Source organism: Ascidiella aspersa, chromosome 3 (genome assembly GCF_963924565.1).
Source record: "Ascidiella aspersa chromosome 3, kaAscAspe10.2, whole genome shotgun sequence".
In the NCBI taxonomy this organism is placed as follows: domain Eukaryota; kingdom Metazoa; phylum Chordata; class Ascidiacea; order Phlebobranchia; family Ascidiidae; genus Ascidiella; species Ascidiella aspersa.
The window spans coordinates 31,259,338-31,276,900 of NC_139449.1; the positions used below are offsets into that span (position 1 = coordinate 31,259,338).

At 36.7% G+C, this 17,563-nt stretch overlaps 2 protein-coding genes across 2 annotated transcripts; one reads left to right on the forward strand and one right to left on the reverse strand.

Moving 5' to 3' along the window:
* The first annotated feature begins 1,434 nt into the window (after positions 1 to 1,434).
* LOC146161598 (uncharacterized) lies at positions 1,435 to 10,136 on the forward strand. Its single transcript, XM_083385679.1, has 8 exons — positions 1,435 to 1,541; positions 2,694 to 2,785; positions 3,655 to 3,746; positions 4,434 to 4,564; positions 5,606 to 5,762; positions 6,963 to 7,087; positions 8,141 to 8,500; positions 9,980 to 10,136. The coding sequence occupies exons 1-8, from the start codon at positions 1,469 to 1,471 to the stop codon at positions 9,997 to 9,999; spliced, it is 1,050 nt and encodes a 349-aa protein (XP_083241805.1). The 5' UTR covers positions 1,435 to 1,468; the 3' UTR covers positions 10,000 to 10,136.
* A 2,856-nt stretch (positions 10,137 to 12,992) lies between these two features.
* On the reverse strand, positions 12,993 to 16,885 carry LOC146161599 (uncharacterized). Its single transcript, XM_083385558.1, has 3 exons — positions 16,728 to 16,885; positions 15,186 to 15,320; positions 12,993 to 14,322 (listed from the first exon to the last, which is right to left on the reverse strand). The coding sequence occupies exons 1-3, from the start codon at positions 16,852 to 16,854 to the stop codon at positions 14,105 to 14,107; spliced, it is 480 nt and encodes a 159-aa protein (XP_083241684.1). The 5' UTR covers positions 16,855 to 16,885; the 3' UTR covers positions 12,993 to 14,104.
* Positions 16,886 to 17,563: the final 678 nt, after the last annotated feature.

Consider the following 17,563-nt stretch of genomic DNA (forward strand, 5'->3'; position numbering starts at 1 on the left):
AACTAGAATCAATCGCGAACGGCAGAGACCGCTCGCTAAAGATATTGTTCACCTCGATGGTCAATGGTCACGTGCATTAGGTTATCAGACTGGGCAGCGCAGAATTACGACGGGTAATGTAAACGAATGCTACAGGGCCTTGTCCATGAAAGATACGCATCTTTGCCCAAGCAAATATTCGCTCGCAGCATTTCGCTCAGCAACAACAAACTTCAGCTTGCTGCAAAACGCATTGCAGATGTGCTGCGGTCTGTTGATAAAATCAGTGCATTAATTGCTTCAGGTCGTTTCGAAGAACTGGAAATACCCATGGATCTCTTTAAAGTGAGCGGTATCTATTTTTATGTCAACAATCACCACCGTCCAAATAAATCACCTCATTATGTTATTTCAAAGTTACTGAAGTCTTACTCAAGTCATTTGCACAATAACTAAACCCAAGTCAAGTATACTAAAAACAGCTAGTTACATTTCTGTCCAATTCATGTGATATTGAACTATATTGTACACAATTAGAAAAATACCTCGTTCGATTCAGATTAATGTTTTACAAAGCCCCAAAACAGTCATTTAAAGAAACAAATACATTTTGCATACAATTTATTTTTTAAATTGACTTTGGTTAACTTAAGTCAAGTTTTTTGAATTAACAGAATAACTCACTGGTGGCGATATCATTTTCAACCATAGCCTACTTAAGCACCGTTCGGTATAGAATGCCTTAATCCAGTGGTTCTCAACCTTTTTTGGCTAGCGGCCCCCCTCAGAAATAACAAATAGATTGCGGCACCCCTACAAGACTTTTCCGTATAGGTAATTTAATAGAATGTCCAAATAAACGGAACTGGAACAACACACACCAACTCTACCCAACGTAGGAAATTATAATTGGATTTATTCCACTCTAATCTTTACAAAATGTTGTTAGAGTTCAGCAAATATCAGATTCCTTAAGTTTGTCAAATATCTCTCGGCACCCTTGAGCATTAGAAATGGCACCCCCGTTAAGAACCACTGCCTTATTCACTAAACGCATTTCATTTTTGTATAATGCAACCATGTTGGGTTTTAATTATACAACACTTGTGAAAAAAAGAAAAAAATCGTAAATTCCAATATTTCCGTCGACTATGTCCGAACAATCGCAGCGCATGGTTTTAAAATGCGGCTTTTCCCTCACAAAATGTGCTAGGTGCACGTTCCCGCAGAACCCGCAGACGTGAGAGATTTTTTCTCCAATAAGCCTGCAGGAGTTACTTAAAATAGAGTTTGCGACACGCCATCAGGTCAGTCGTACACTACTTTTTAAGATAATGTTTGGCGGATTATTGGAATGCCGAAGATTTGTGATATACACAAAGATGTTTTTTTAAAAGACAGTTAGAGCTTTTGTTTCCCAAGTAGTATAACCGAGATTTTTGTGTACACAGACGTTCCTCTTGGCTGTATAAATTTTGTGTGCATAGACATGACGTTTAGGTTTGCGGGGAATCGACTTTTAACTTTGCTGTTTTTTCTCAGCATTGCAAATGCAGGTTTTGGTAAGTTCTTTTTAGGTCTAGTTAACTAATTCACATAATTAGAGCAAAATACAATTAATTTTAATTTAATTTGTGAATTGCTTGTGTGGTCTACTCCTAGTTCTAATCTAAATGCTATTTTGTCCAAAAACATTTTTAGCATCTCAGTCGGGAAAAATAATTGGTAGTAATATTCTTTCTTCAGAACGATTTGTGAGTGAACTATACCTTCTAAAAGTCATAGGCTAATAAAAAGTACCAATGCTAGCACAAAAATATTTACCAGTCACATTCTAATCAGAATAAATTGGGATTTAAACTCAGTGTATTGTGAATTAATTTAAAGTAGCCTAATTCTAGTTCATTTTCTAGTTATTAGTAACTTAGTATATTCTACTTCTTATCTATTTGGGAAAAACTAAAATGCTCCTATTTTAATTCTAATCTAATTTTAAAAGTGTGAAAACGTCTAGTTGTGCAGGTCTGGTATCAGTGCTCAGTGTTCGAACCTGTATAGTACAAGTCTAAGACAGGGCTGACAAACCGTTTTGCAGAATTGGCCGCATTGCCACTTCAAAAATTAAAACAAAGGACTTGTTGGGCGAAGCTCGAAAAGTGAGATTACATGCTGTATCATGCCATGGTACGACACCTTTGGGCTGATAAAATAGGTCCGCAAAAACAAACATTTAGGTTTAGGCTCGATTATAGTCTCAGAAAAAATATAAGATTGGGCCTACATCAAATACTGCGCGTTCGACACGTTTAATGATGTCAAAACAATTGTTTTAAATCAAGGCTACTGAAAGTGAGAATAAGTGGTGGGCCACTCGACACAGGTAAACATCTGGCGGCCGCAATGCAATATCGAATGCCTTAATTACTGAAACGCATTTCATTTTTGTATAGTACAACCGTGTTAGGTTTTATACAACACAATGCGGCCCGCGCGCCGCGAGTTGGACAAAAATGCCGATAACTGCTCTAAGTTTAATTATGAAAACAGTAAGTCGTTTCAAAGCGTTTTAAACGCTGGCATAGGGCTTCAATATTGGTGTTGGAAGCAGGCAAATGTGACAAACCGAAGAAGTCCTAAAAGTTAAAAATGTTAGATTTTCGAAAGGCATGTAAATTAGTTTGATTATCGAGTTTAAGCTATATCACGTTGTGCAGGTTGTCACATGTCAAAGAGAAAAAAACGCGAGGTCCAAGGACACAACGATCTCTATTCACAAAAGTACATGAGTGCTTGCCTTGAAGTAGAGGTATGCTGGATTTAACAACGACATGCATAGCTCTATAAAAAACTAATTTGTAGCACTTTTAAACTTTAAAGTCATTTTTAAAAAAGAGTACTTTAAAGTCATTTTTACCAAACAAGCCAAGTTCTATTCCAAGTCTTTACTTAGGCAATTGGTCGGACAATTTTTTTGTCGCGGCCCAAAGTACTCTTTAAAGAGGTATTAAAGGCCCACTACGTAAAACCACTACGAAAACAGTGGCGGATTCAGGATATTTGATTTTAGGATGAAATATTACACGGCCCTTAGTGCCCAAAACACTGGTATAATAATGTAAAACATACTATACAACGAAAAAAGAAATATAATTTTTTTTAAATTATATACAGTTTAAAGTTGGCCAAAAAGTATAAAATGTAATGAATGTACGAGTATCACGCGGCCAACAACTACATTATAACACTAAGCTATTCAAAAGTAACTCGCGGCCTACTAAAAATGGCTCTGCGGCCCACATTTGGACTGCGGCCCACAGTTTGCCGACCACTGACTTAGGCCTAAGACGTAAAACTAGTCCATGTATATATACCCCGAGGATGCACTGAGTTTAAGAACCACTTCTATAGAAAGTCGAGTCAGTTCAAAACTATATTACTTAATTGTCTAACGTCTTTACAGCTTCAGTTTGTATTTAATTCAAATACTTACAAATGTGATCCTATAGTAATTCTACTAACTTTGCGTTATATAAATTTAGAAGTAAACGAACTCAGATTTAGTAACTCAATTTTGTCTGACAGTGAAGGCAGTTTAGGACTAAAGCAACAATAAATTACCATTTTTTTAAATTGCTGTGATATCGTAGGCCTACTTAAAACCTTTTATTTTCAAAGGCCAACTTTCGCGACTTTGACTGGCTTTCCAACATCCAGTACACTTTCGATCACAGTAATTGGTATTTGGGAACCCGCGACGTATTGTGTGGGTACGGACTTACTTTTTTTTTTGTAAAGAAAATACTCGAAGTTGCCAAGGTTAATTAGGATATTTACCAGTTAATACAATGTTGCCGAAAAATTGGCATGCAAAATAGTACAAAATATGTTTATACTGCACATAGATTAGATTATGGAATATAGACGGCACACTCCCGGATTTTAAGCAAATAGACAACTTATTATTTAAAATTCAACTTTACTTTGTATAATCTTTGAAACGGTGTTTCGAATAGACATGTATTTTGCTTATATATATATCGAAAAATCGTTAAATATATCGGCTGACAAAAGAAAAACAAAAAATAATCATGTCGACTCGTATAACAATATAAAGAGTCCGACCATTATACGAGATGTAACACAAAGAACGGTTTTATTCCGGACCAATAACTCCTAGCCACAATCACAAAAGACGTGGTATATTTTAAACAAATGGAAAACTTATTGTGTCAAAATTAATAACGTTACTTCGCTTAAGCAAATACGCTTTAAAACAGCGATTTAAACACTTAATTTAAAACAAACAAAAAATGGTTAAAGATATCCGCCGATAGTAAAAATACATTAGACTCTATTTGCGTTTAACTTTATTCGGAGCCCGCCAAAATATTATGGGTTGCAATAAAATTGATGGTTGAACACCAACAACTCAGACTTCTGCCTTACTCACATAGATTGGAAAGCGGCTACGACAACGCCGTATGTTGGCGACAGGAAGTTGAGCAGTACGTGGGTAACAACAAACTCCTGCCGATCGTTAAAAGATGCATCGGAAAGTTGTTTAGCGACGTGGCAAGGGGCGTATGTAGGTTTTATTTTTTTTTGCAGGCTTCCTTCCGGTGTATGCATATCTAATTTTTGTTTATAGTGACATGGCCTTGACACCCAAACTGTATTTTTGCCTATTTTAATTGAGTGAAATAAAAAAAAGTTCACGCTCTTTGCGAATCTAATTATGCTGTAGCTAGAATGTCTCGCCTATTTTGATAAAAAAATTTCGCCCGAAGGCGTCGTGCGTCCGATGGCAACATTGAAAATACAAGTTTGGGAGCTTAAACAATATAAAGGCGTCTTGCGCTTTGTGCGAACCGATTAAATCATTATAGCTTTTCTATTAAAAGTAACACCTGTCCAATCTAAAACTTTAACAAATAAGTTTTGCATAAGGTTACTTTTTGTGACGTTACGCTTACATGTAACTTTAAGACGTCACATTTTAAAGTAGCCCTGTGACGTAATTTTGTGACGTCGCGTTATGACTTAATTTTGTAACGTCATCTCTAAAACAATTGTCATACCCCTCCCCCCCGCCTGATATTCACGTAATGTCATCTCAACATTTTGCGCAATAACCAATACTCCTGAATTTGGAATACATATTATTTGGCGGAAATTCAAGTTGCGTCAATTGCGTACCACCTAAAGCAGGGGTTCTTAAACTTTTTTTACCGTGGACCCCTAAAATTTTCTTTCATCTCGCGTGGACCACTGTAGGCAAAAAAAATTAAAAAATGACGTCATAAAATGAGGTCACAGTACAAATAGACTTCATAAATTTGCTGATTTTGGTCCAAAATTGTGAAAGTGAAATGGAGTTTAAATACATTCAGTGGAAAACCGTCTTATTGTTAATTAAATTGATTTCTTTAATAAATTGATTACTTCTTAAATAAACACTAATATTTCAATTAGACCTTCATGGACCCATTAAAACTAGTTCACGAACCCCCAAGGGGTTCATGGACCCCAGTTTAAGAACCCCTGACCTAAAGTAAACTTTCTGAAAAATGTCAATGCTGACAATAGGCTCCTAGCTTCACACTTATAATTCGCGATATTTCCACAGACACGTACGCGAGCCGAACGAAGCGGGAACTCCAAGAGCCGCAAAGTTACTCCGGACTGGAGGATGTCAACTCGAATTATGTCAAGTGTGTTGAGAGAGGCTCTTCGCTCGATCTCGCCAAGCTGATACCTGTCATTGCGGCCACCACTGTCGTGAGGTAACTCGCAACCACTGCTTTCCCTGCAGATATCGTTACATTTATTTATAATCCAAACCACATTCACTCTAATGTAGCGGCTTTAATGGAGTTGACAGGTGACCAACATGAGAAACAGCAAATGTCTTGATGGGCTGGATAAAAAAGGATCTGAAAAAAACATATTATTCTAAGTGTATTTATTTGTAAAAAAAGCTACAAATATAGGTAGTTCTGACAAACTGGTATGGAATGATGAAGAGGATTTCTCGCAAGTGTAATTTGTTCAATAAAATATACTAAAACTACTAGAAAAACGTAAAGGCTTATTTTTACTCAAAAGGTTTTATAGAAATCAAGCCGCGAGCATCATAAGATTACCTCGTTTTGCCCAGGTCTGCCCTAATGTATACAATAAATTCGGTCTACTATCAAAGGATCCAATTCAGCATGGCGAACAATAGAGCTACATAAATATTTATTAAAATATTTCAAAAAAATATTCTTTTAGAACGGAAGTATTCTTTAAAATAATTTGACATATGCGTAATATAAAGTCAGTCTTTTATTAATATGTATATAGAAAGGCAATCAATTTCGTTGACAAAAAAATCATCAGTTTCTAGAAACAAATAAAAACAATTTTAGCATGAAAAACAGTTCGTAACAAATTTTGAAAACTTAGAACATAGTCAACAGCCTGTTAATCAATCTGAAGAGAAATATGCAAATAAGATGGCGTGAATTGCTTGGCAAAACTAATCTGGCCAAATCACTTTATGTTAATTCATCGGGTTCTGCATCAGCCCAACAGAATTCAATAGATGCTTCGTATTCTGTCCAGCACAGAATGCCATCAAATCCCCATTGAACAAAATATCGCGTTTGTGTTTTATATAACATTGGAAAAACAGTAGATCAAATAAGCAGCACTTATATCAACATTTTAGAACATGCAATCGGTGATATATTTGGATCGTTGTCGATCTTTAAAATACATAACCCTAAACCAGGAACTTTCTAGAAAAAAACTAAAAAGGATGATGATGGCATGAGAATTTGCCGAAACGTTTGAAAATAAATCATGTCGCTTTTAACGTCTATTTGGGCCGTTATTTTCACCATTAAACTTATGAACAGACCCGTATATAGTGTTCCAAACTAAAAAAGAAGCTGCTTAATGAGGTTAAGTGGCAATATATATATATGTCCTTCCAACAGAAAAGACGACTCGAGTTTGTCTTATCGACCTATCACTTACGCGCAAAAGCTGCTCTATCTGACCAGATCCGGATCCAGACTGCGTCAGTCCATCCAAATCTGTAACCAGCGTCATTTTCCGGCGCGTAAGTTTATTATTATATGGGTCGAAAATTTATTTTCGGGACATATCATGTTTTTGCCGCCGTTTTTCGATTTTCTATATGTTTGCTATGATATGTTTCAGACCGATTTTTGTCGGACGCTTTATAGAAAAACGATACATCGTATAATTTTCACATTTACAGACTTGGCGTAGAGTGGTATGTGGGTGCATATAACAGGTCAATGAGTCTGCAACCCCAGGGGCCTTTGATTGGGGGACAAAAACCTCAAATAGTGTGACGTCATCGTTTTAGTTTGCTGTAGATATCGACTCCCGTTTAGTTTATGTCTGTAAATGGCAGAAGTGGAGCAGGTGCTTCTTAGGAGCTGTTATCACGCCCCTTTGCATGTTTTGTTTCGAAAGCTGAACTTTTGCTTGATTTGCAATAGTTTAAAATTACTGCAAGAGACAAGGTTGGGCTGAGGAAATTGTTTATAGAGTAAACAGTCACGTGTTGGTTAAGGCACACGTCGTGTTTTCCTAATTTAGCAGCCGTGAAAACTATGCGTGGATTCCATCTCGGATCAAAGATTAAATCTTCTTTAGTGTTATAGTCAAGTGCATGTATGCGCTTGTAGCCGTGGGCTGTTTATAAGCACCTGAAAACTATACACGGCTTTTATTAGAGCAGTGTTACTGTGAGGCAATATTGCGTTGCATTTCAACATTATAATACAACATTGTAATACCTTTTTGGCTTTGCAATTTATTATCAAGCTACATTGCAGATCCGTGCATAATGTACCTAACAATATAACACATTTTGTCATTCAATAGTTCGATCTGATTTTACGATTTATAATTAGACAAAAAAAACGCTATCAAAAAGGTTTCTATTAAGATAAAACCTTTCTATTTTAAAACTGTAGACTTTTATATTTGCGCTGTAAGCTTTCGCGAATAACAATAAGAAATTAGGGCGGCTGCAACCTGATCAACTATTGGTTGAAAACGCGCGACTTTACTGAACGTAGTGCACCGAGATCTGTATAGGCCACACATCCACATCCATACAAACGTACTTTAACCGCAGCGAACTTTTGGACGGAATGGTCGCCGTTGTCCCACTGTCTTCCCGGCTGTAACGGCAGGCGGACCAAGACGAGGACCTGTCGCAGCGGGGACGCCCCCAAAGTGATACTTAGAGACTCCCAGTGCTCCGGATCGGCCAAACAGACCAGACGATGCTACGGGGACAGCTGCTGGGGGGGCTGGAGTAACTGGGGCGACTGCTCGAAAACCTGCAGGTGGGGCATTCGGGTCCGACGCAGAAGTTGCCGGTCTTCTTCGTCTTACAGATACGGTTACGGTTACCCCAACGGCCCTGGACAAGCAAGCTGCTACGGAAAAACAACTGAGAGGGGATCCTGCAACATCCACACGGAATGCGAACGTAATATATACCTTAAATAAATAATAAGATTTTTTTATTGTTTTCTCACGTAACCAGGGCCGTTTTAAGGCGGGGGATGCGGCCCTAGTTCAACCAAAATTATGCCTACCGATAAAACGTACTAAGACCAACGATATTGACCCTAGTAAAAGTTATAACCAAACAATACACCTCTAAAAATATATGTTTTTGCCCGTTTATTGCAATCTATCCACCCACAGCTAGCATTCATACTATTACATGTTGTGCATTGTAAACTCATAACGTAGAAATTTAGGCAATAAATACCGTTACATCTAGCAATATGCGAACCTTATTTAATTGTTGAACGCGTCACTTATCCTTTAAATCAGTGTCTTTCAGCCTTTTTTTACAGTATGACAGAAAAGTTTTGGCGATTTAAATCTCTTCCTGAACTGAAAACATTAGAATAAATACCTTTGAATATAATTTATATGGGCCCTGTCTTGGTAATTTTTTCTCAAATCTCAAGCATTGGAGAAACCATACTCAGTACCAATCTCAGTAAATCTAAACATTTAAAACTTACTTCAGTCGGCGCCCCAAGCAAATTAAATTGGACCAAATTTTTGGTCGCCCCAGATTAAGAAAACACTTTTACCGTAAAGTTTTGCCAATTTAAATCAAATCTACCCGCCCGATAAGATTGGACTTGGGTAGAATCAATTGCGCACAAGCTATTTAGAGAAAGTTTACACGTTTTAATTTTGTCTTTTTAGGCGTAGTAGTTTAATATCGCATGGGAGAGCAGTATTTTTAGTTCAAAATAGCGTGTATCGTTATCGGTACAAAATACGAAGTCACAAGTGCACAACTTCTAATTAATTGTTGTGTAAAGTCTTGGGAAAGTTTTCTCGCCACATTAGTATCGGTGCTTCATGTCGAGTGCAAACCTTGCAGAACATTGACATCAAATGTTTTATATTACGGTATTTGTCAATATGGAACATAACCAGTGGTGAGATTCAAAATTTTTGTCAGCCGGTTCTATCACAAAAGTCATATTTGTCAGCCGGTTCTATCACAAAAGTCATATTTTTCAGCCGGTTCTATCACAAAAAGTTATATAAGCCACACTAAAAAGCAGCAGTCGTCTCATGACTTACTTATGACGTTACAATGCAATTTCCAGACAAATTATTAATGAAAAAAAAATTTAACACTATGCGAACTTGAGAATTGCACATTTTGAAAACTGCTTGGATATCAAAAATCGGTGTGTCAGTCTCAGATAAGATGCAAAAATCCATTGACAGTAACCAATAATGCTAACCGGTTCGCTAATCTCATAAAATTTCGTGAGATGGTTCTATAGAACCGGTGCGAACCGGCTGAATCCCACCACTGATCATAACGTAGTTAAAGTGCTATGACTCAACCAAAAACTCTTGGTAACTAAAACCTCTTGGCATAGTAGTGCCAGAACTGGAAAACAACACAATTTGTATCTATGTTTAGGTGGTGGATACAATTATTGACCTTCGTAATCCGTCATCGGGCTGCAACAAAGTTTCGACGATTTGAAAGAAACTTGGACAAATTTTGATCAGCCGTGTACCATACTTGTTTTATCACAGTATTTACATTTTGATCAGCTTTGTAAATAAAACATTTCACGGCATTCGCGAGTACCTTATTTTCGTCTTTATGGTTTAATATATATGATGACTTAGTCTTTACGTCAGTGGTTGACAGTTGTATCAAGTGTCGCAAAACAGGTCTTTAGAAATCGGAAAAAAAAAATGAATGTTTGGCTAAATCTGTGCATCAGCATTGAAATCAAAGCGTGATGCTGAAGCCACCAGAACGATTGGTTCGCTGTAGCAAGTGCAATTACAACGCCGCACTGTTTAGGCATTTTTAATGATAAGTTTTTCTTTTCTATTTTCCTATTAACAAATAAAACACGGCGAAGGCTTAGACACACCTTTGGGACTCACAGGTTGGGAACCTCTGGTTTAGGGCAGGGTTCTTAAACTGGGTTCTGTGCACCCCTTGGGGGTATTTTGACTAGTTTTAAGGAGTTCATAAAGGTCTACTTGAAATTCTAATGTATAATGAGAAAAAGGAAATAATTTATTTTTAATAAACACTATTTTATTTCAGATAAAACGCCTTGGCTCCTTCTCATTAAATACATTTAGGTTTTCAGGGGGTCGCCGTTAACCCTTCCATAACCCTTGCATTAGGTGGTGTTTTTTATCCGAAAATCAGAAACAAGTTAAGATAAACACTTAAATCAGGTTTAATTGAATACTAAACGTAGCACAAATTTAGGTTGAGTCGCCGTTTAGAATTCTGCCAAACACAGACTATAGTTTGTAGGCTATATCGCAAATGTTTTTTACAATTAATATAAACGCTTTTGCACTTTTTTACTGAGTCTAACGTTAGAATCGCAGTTCACATTTTAGCTAAATGATAAATCCGTATGAAAAATTGTGATTGAGTAAAAATACTACTTTTGTTGAAGCACGAAATTAACTTTTTTATTTGAAAGCTAACCAATCGTTGCAACATATATGAAATATAAAAAAAGGAAGAAATCGTTAGGTAAAAGATGAACAAAAGATGCTTTGGAAGCAATTAAACAATGGTTCTATTATCACGTCTAACCTAATCGCTGGTTATTCGATCAAACGTAAAAGGATGGATGTGATTGGAATTTATGCTATTTCTTTATTCTGTACCACAAAAACACAGACAAAATATTTGCAAACCAAACGGAGAAAAGAATAATTTTAAAAAGGTTTTAATATTTTAAATGATTGCGCCCTCAAGTGACTGCAAAAAGAAAAAAAAAATTCAATTTTGTTTACCTCGACAGCTAAACATCAGTCCATCTGGGAGACAAGTGACTAATTGCATTTAAAGGCTTAAATCAAATAACGTACATAAAATAATAGCCTGAATTGTTATTTATAAACTGCTAAAAAAATTCAATAAGGAAAAACCTAACTAAGAAACTTGTTCTATGTGTAAATAGTTTCTGTTTCAATTTTACATTTGACTGGTGAGGGATTTCAACCTGTGGTCGTTGGGTTAAAAGTTGAACGCTCTACAATTAATGGAAAACGCAGGAAAAATCACCATCCCCCTTCCCTCAGGAACACGAAAAAAGTTCCTAGCAGTTCGTTGGGCCGTGCTTCTTCTTTAAAATCTATCCAGGATCCGATCACGAGTCGACCAGCAAACGCAGAACGTCGGACATTTGTGCAATATGAAAACAGCACGTGTTGGGGATCGTGGTGTTCAGTAGAGCGAAGAGGTTTCATGAATTCCTTGTCTTGGCGGCCAACGAACAACTCCAGGGGTAGCTGGTTGTACGACACGATGTAACGTCTGAAATGGTACTTAAAAGGCAGAATAAACAACAATGCAAAACACTTTTGAATAGCCTATAATGCAAAAAATTATCTTCTTAAAACGCAGTTCGAATTTTAAATCACAAAACTGAAGTTAGTTGCTTAGAGTCTTTTGCTCTAAAATACCAATTAAAAGGGGGTAAGGTGCTAATCTCAGAAACGCGAAAACAGATTACATCGCCTAGTCCACATTTGATGGGTTCCCTAAATAGCAGACAAAAAAAAAGGTTTTTCTAGAAAGTTACTCTCTACATGGTAGTAACTTGACAGTTAAGGGCTACATGACAGTTATCTCACACCGTCTGAAAGGTAAATGAGGTATCAAAGGCCTTAAAAATCATGGGTTTATAATACCCAGAGCATGCTCGCTTGAAGTCACAAATGAGATAAATCTCGCGTTATGTTGGGAATTGGCAACAAGGTTTGGCCTTCTGCTCTGTTTTCCTTCTATGGTGAAACATAACGGTTAAGTGACGCAGAGATTTTAGATAAAGTGGTCGGGTTATTTTGGGTGAGATATAAGACATCAAACACCATAACGCGTGGCCAGAGACAATAGCCGCAGTGGCTTTGACACTTTAGAAGTAACGACTTCTGTAAGTGCTGATTGAGATAGAATCTATCCGTTTATTGGGTTTGAGATTAGATATCCCGAGAGGTATTTAACCTCGATCGTAATATTTTCACCTTGAAAACTTTACCAAAAAGGCCATAATTTCGCAACAATAACTATAACAGTCTTGCGTAACTAACAATTTAAAGCGTCAAACGATTTTTCACTGCATTACATCTAATCAAATATCAATTTAACAAGCAATAACGCTGGCATAATCTTGGTAACAAGCGTTTCAACAAATCATAACTGATCGGCGTAGCTTAAAAATACTAACAAACGAGAAACTGCGCTAGCAAACCAAATGAATTCATACTTTCTATGCAACTCGACAGTATACATAAAATTTTATTCAGAAGGATTTATTTGCGTGTTCATATCACGTCCGGGTCTCCAATGTATATTTCAACAGGTGAGACATGACCACCGTGCTATCTGACTCCACTGAATCGAAACTAAAACAAACTGCCCTTGTAATTTAAAGAGCATACTGTCAGGTCGATTATAGATTTATTGTACATTCACATAATTCAGCATAGTTCGCTTTCAATAAAATGGCTTACAGCGCAGTAAAAACACGTGTTGCTAGTAAAGAGTGCATAGTTGACTGAGGTTTTGTAGAATTCGGATACAACTAACGTTGCAGTAAAAGGGAATGTGTTGCGGATTAAAACTAGCCAGTTAAAGAGCGGGATGCAGGGAACAGAAAATACGCTAAAAAGACTTTAACAGACTTTTAGCACACGCACAACAAACACAGTACGGTAAATAACAAATACAGACGCTGGTTCGCTACAACTCCAACATGTGATCTAACTGCAAATGAAACTATATGAGCAAAAAAGCGAAAAACATGCAAACATATTTGTGTTATGAAGCGTGTCAATGTCTAAACAAATAAAGATTGCCTTTTAAATCAAAGGACGAAGTAAAGGATTTCACAAAAATATAAACATTCCGCCAACTTAAATATATTTTCCTTTTTTTTTTCTTTTTTTTTTTTTTTTTTGAACCCGTTCCTTTTACGCAGACTTGGACAACTACATTTATTTTGGCTTTTTAAAATTAGATTAGAATTAGAATTAGAGCGTTTTTGTTTTTCTAAATTAGATTAGAATTAGAATGTTTTAAGTTTTTTCAAATTAGATTAGAATTAGAATTACCGAATTTCTAAAAAATCAAATTTCAACTAGAATTTGAACTAGAATCACATACAAACAATTTAATTTAATCGCAAAGTATTCTTACAAGAATGCGAATGGTAAATATGTGTGTGCTAATTTTCAAGCCTTTTTATGCTTTTTAGACTGTAAAAATGACATACAATTCGTTCCAACCAAAGAGTTTTAATTGAAATTCTGTTGTTTAACTGAGTCACAGTCACTAAAAATGCCGTTGGGCCAAGTAGCAGTTTTGGAAAAATCCGAAAAAAAATCCGAATTAGATTAGAACTAGAATTAGAGCACACAGGCAATTCATAAATTAGATTAGAATTAGAATTAGCCGCATTTTTCTCTAATTCAATGAATTAGAAAACTAGAATTATCTAGTTGTCCAAGTCTGTCTCTACGTGAAACGCTTAAACATTCCTTAAATAAGAGGAGATCAATAAATAACTTGCAGAGCAGTGTCGTTTTGAACGAGATTTACTGACATTTCGTCGGGGGGAGTAATTTGATTAGCAGCACAGTGCATTGCCAGCCCGGCTCCAATGAAGAAAAGCGTAACGGTCAGTATGGCGAGAATGAAGCTGTAGCCTGCCTGCGATTGTGCCATCAGAATGGCCGCGGCAAAGATGCAGGCAATGCCCAAGAGTGCCAAAGCTGAAAGTAAAGAAACGACCCAATCACGTTAATCTTTAGTCTGACTTTCTGGTATTAAGAACCGGGTCTTCAAATTTTGGGTGTTCTATTTTTTTAGAGATTTGAATAGAAGTATAGACACAAAATATGGTATAAACAAGTTATTGTTATCGGGAAGTAATACATTTCTTACTGAGGTCACTAAGGCATAAATAAACTGTATGCCAGGTTGAAGGCTGATGTTTGGTTGAGGGCTGATGTTTGTTTGTTTGTGTAGTTTTTAGCTAACTGGTTAATTGGTAACCCTGCAATTTTTCTAGTAGGATAGTTAAACAGCATAAAACAAATAATTTGTTTCAACAGACGCAATCTACATGAGGTACGAAGTTGACTGAAAATTTATAAGCTATAGGTTAAATAAATTTTAGTAGAATCCAATCTGTTGCTTACATAATTTCTCGAGTGCTTCCCTTGATTTTGTAAACTATGATGGTTTGGAGTAAAAGGTGATACCAGATCGGTATAAGTTTAATACTAAGGTGGTTTTTGTGCCGTTCCAAGACAATTTTTTTACATTCAACTAAGCGTTTTCCACGTTGCAAAGAATATTTATCACAAATAACAGTTGATGACAAATTAGTTTTCCAAAGTTGAACAACAGCCTTTAAAAGTGTTTATATATGGCTTGACCATGAACCACTACTTATACGTTTTAATTATATTTATTAATTTTTTATTTACCCTAAACTAACGGAATTAGTTAATGGGCCAGACAACCCTACTTTTTCTGGTAAAAATGCCAAGTTATCGGGCATCCGTGTCTGAACAAAACGCATCATATATTGGATGTCCCTGCACCTCGTTTCATGTTGCTTTGTATATACCTGAAATTAATAGCAGGCCGGCGCCGATTCTCAGTGAGGCTTTGTCTTTTTTTGCGCTTCCCCACGCAAGAAAGGCACAACCAACCGTGGAAAAGACCAAACTCACCACCCCCGGTATCATTTCTGTTCTGAATTCTGAAACAGTCAGAAGGCATTTTAGTGTATTACGTAAGTATAAGTACTTCGACTCGCTGAGTGTTGAAGTTGCCACATTAACTGCCTATAACGTTACACAAGGCATATAACACGCGGTATTTATCACTTTGGTCAGCTCAGGCCGCCTGACACCAACCCGAACACCAGTTAGCGTTAAAGAAATAAATTAATGTTAAAGGGGATGTATTGCTAATATAGCAAATGCAAATGTAGCGAAGATATCTGAAAGCGACAATCCCGGCAATTGTTTTAAACCAAGCAATTCACACTTCAACGTGTCATGATTTTAAAATGTGTCTAGGCGAAACTGGTGAGAAAATTCGCAATACTTTTCCATGCATCTCTTAAAACATCTGGCGTTCAATCCAAATCTACATCACATAGTAGATGCGAATCCTTAGTGCCCTGACTGTTGACATTCATGTGTAAACATTTTTAAAAACTACGCAAATCAGTAATCTGTTTGTTCTCAGTCGAACTTGATCATGTTTAGCTGGCCTTAGGTAGGCAACATGTACACTGTTGAGATTTTTCTCTGTGTAGCTGGCAATCAAATTTCCAACCCCTTGAAACATAGATTTTTTTCTTTAAAAAACAACCGCATTGAGATGCATTGTAGCTGAAGCCTAGTAAGGTCATATGCTATTGCAAAGGTTTTTACGTGGTCGTGACACATTACTGTCGTGGCAAGATATCGCTAATTGCATATTACTAAATAGTTTCAAGACAGTTTGTTGTGTTTTACATTACAACAGTACACAAACCCTTTGATGGCGAAATATCAACTAGGATACAATTAAATGTCAGACAAAAAATGTAAACCGACACAATGCCAATGGTAATGATTGCGAGGCAAATAATCGGGAATTTAGCTGAATATAGTTTGTGCCCTAATACCAAACCATAGCGTTACATTCAGTTTGTTTTTTAAAAATGAGTAAAATTAACGTGGAGAATTGTGTAAAGTTGTTGTAGCGTTACGTTACGAACTGCTGCCTGCTCAGGTATTCATTTAAAGCAGTGTTTTTCGACCCATGGGTCGCGACCCAAAGTTTTGTCGATGTTTTGTTGGGTCGCCTACTGCAAAATATCACATGGTTAGATTTATTGACATTGTTTCTAAGCAATATAACTTCTAAACTTTACAAAACTGCGGAAGCAATACGAATAGCTGACCCATCATATTTTAAATTATTAAGGCTGATTTTTAATTGTGTTTAGTTATACTTTAGTGCAGAGAATTGGGTAGCCAAAGCTCCGCCGCTATACATACACTTAGTACTTGGGTTGGCCGCGAAAAAGGTTAAGAAACACTGATTTAAAGCAATAGATTAAGTTTATCACCAAGAAACACAACAAAGCAGCATAATTAGTGATTTTGCTTACCTGGATAAATCAAACCAAGATGAAAATCACCGACCTTTACCCAGTAAGGAGTGCATATGGCCACAAAGGCAAGCAGCAGGCCAACAACACTACAAGCAACCGACACAGCAAGTTTGACATTCATCATTGTGTTTTACTTGAAATTGACGGATCACAGTTCGAGCAGAAAATGCATTGCGTGTGCCAAGGCAAACGTTTATGTACGCGCGAAGGTATTTCCCCAAGACAATATGCGTGGCGTCTGTCACGATCTCAGAAGTAAGTTTCAGTCTGACGGCATGGAATTTTCCACCCTATATGCTTTGAAACTTTAGGGATGGGTTTGGCTACCCTCCTTTTTGGATAGTAATACGCATGGAATTATCCATCCTGCAATTTTTTCTATCTTTGTCAATCGGTTTAGGCCGTCATCCCTGCTTGATATTACCACGCATATAATACCGATGTGATGTTTATTAAAAGAAAAAGTTTTAAGAGTAAAGTACGAAAAACCTACAACAATTTCAGGTAACAATAAATAGCTAGTTATCAGAGGTGAATAGTAAAAGGCAAACGGAACATACGACAAAAAAATAAATAGAGACATGTATTTATATACTTCCAAAACTTATATGTTTTTTACAGTCATATCTTTGTGTTTTCTAAATGTGAAGTAAATTAATTAACTCCGTCAAAGGATAGCATTATAACCTCGGTTGTGCAATGTGCAGAGCCAACATCTTGGCTTGTAAACTCAAGTACTATGGGTGTGGACACGGACATGTGTCATCACTGGTATCAGTGGTGTACTCTGAAAAACATTCAAACACAATTTATTAAAATAGTGAACAAAGGGA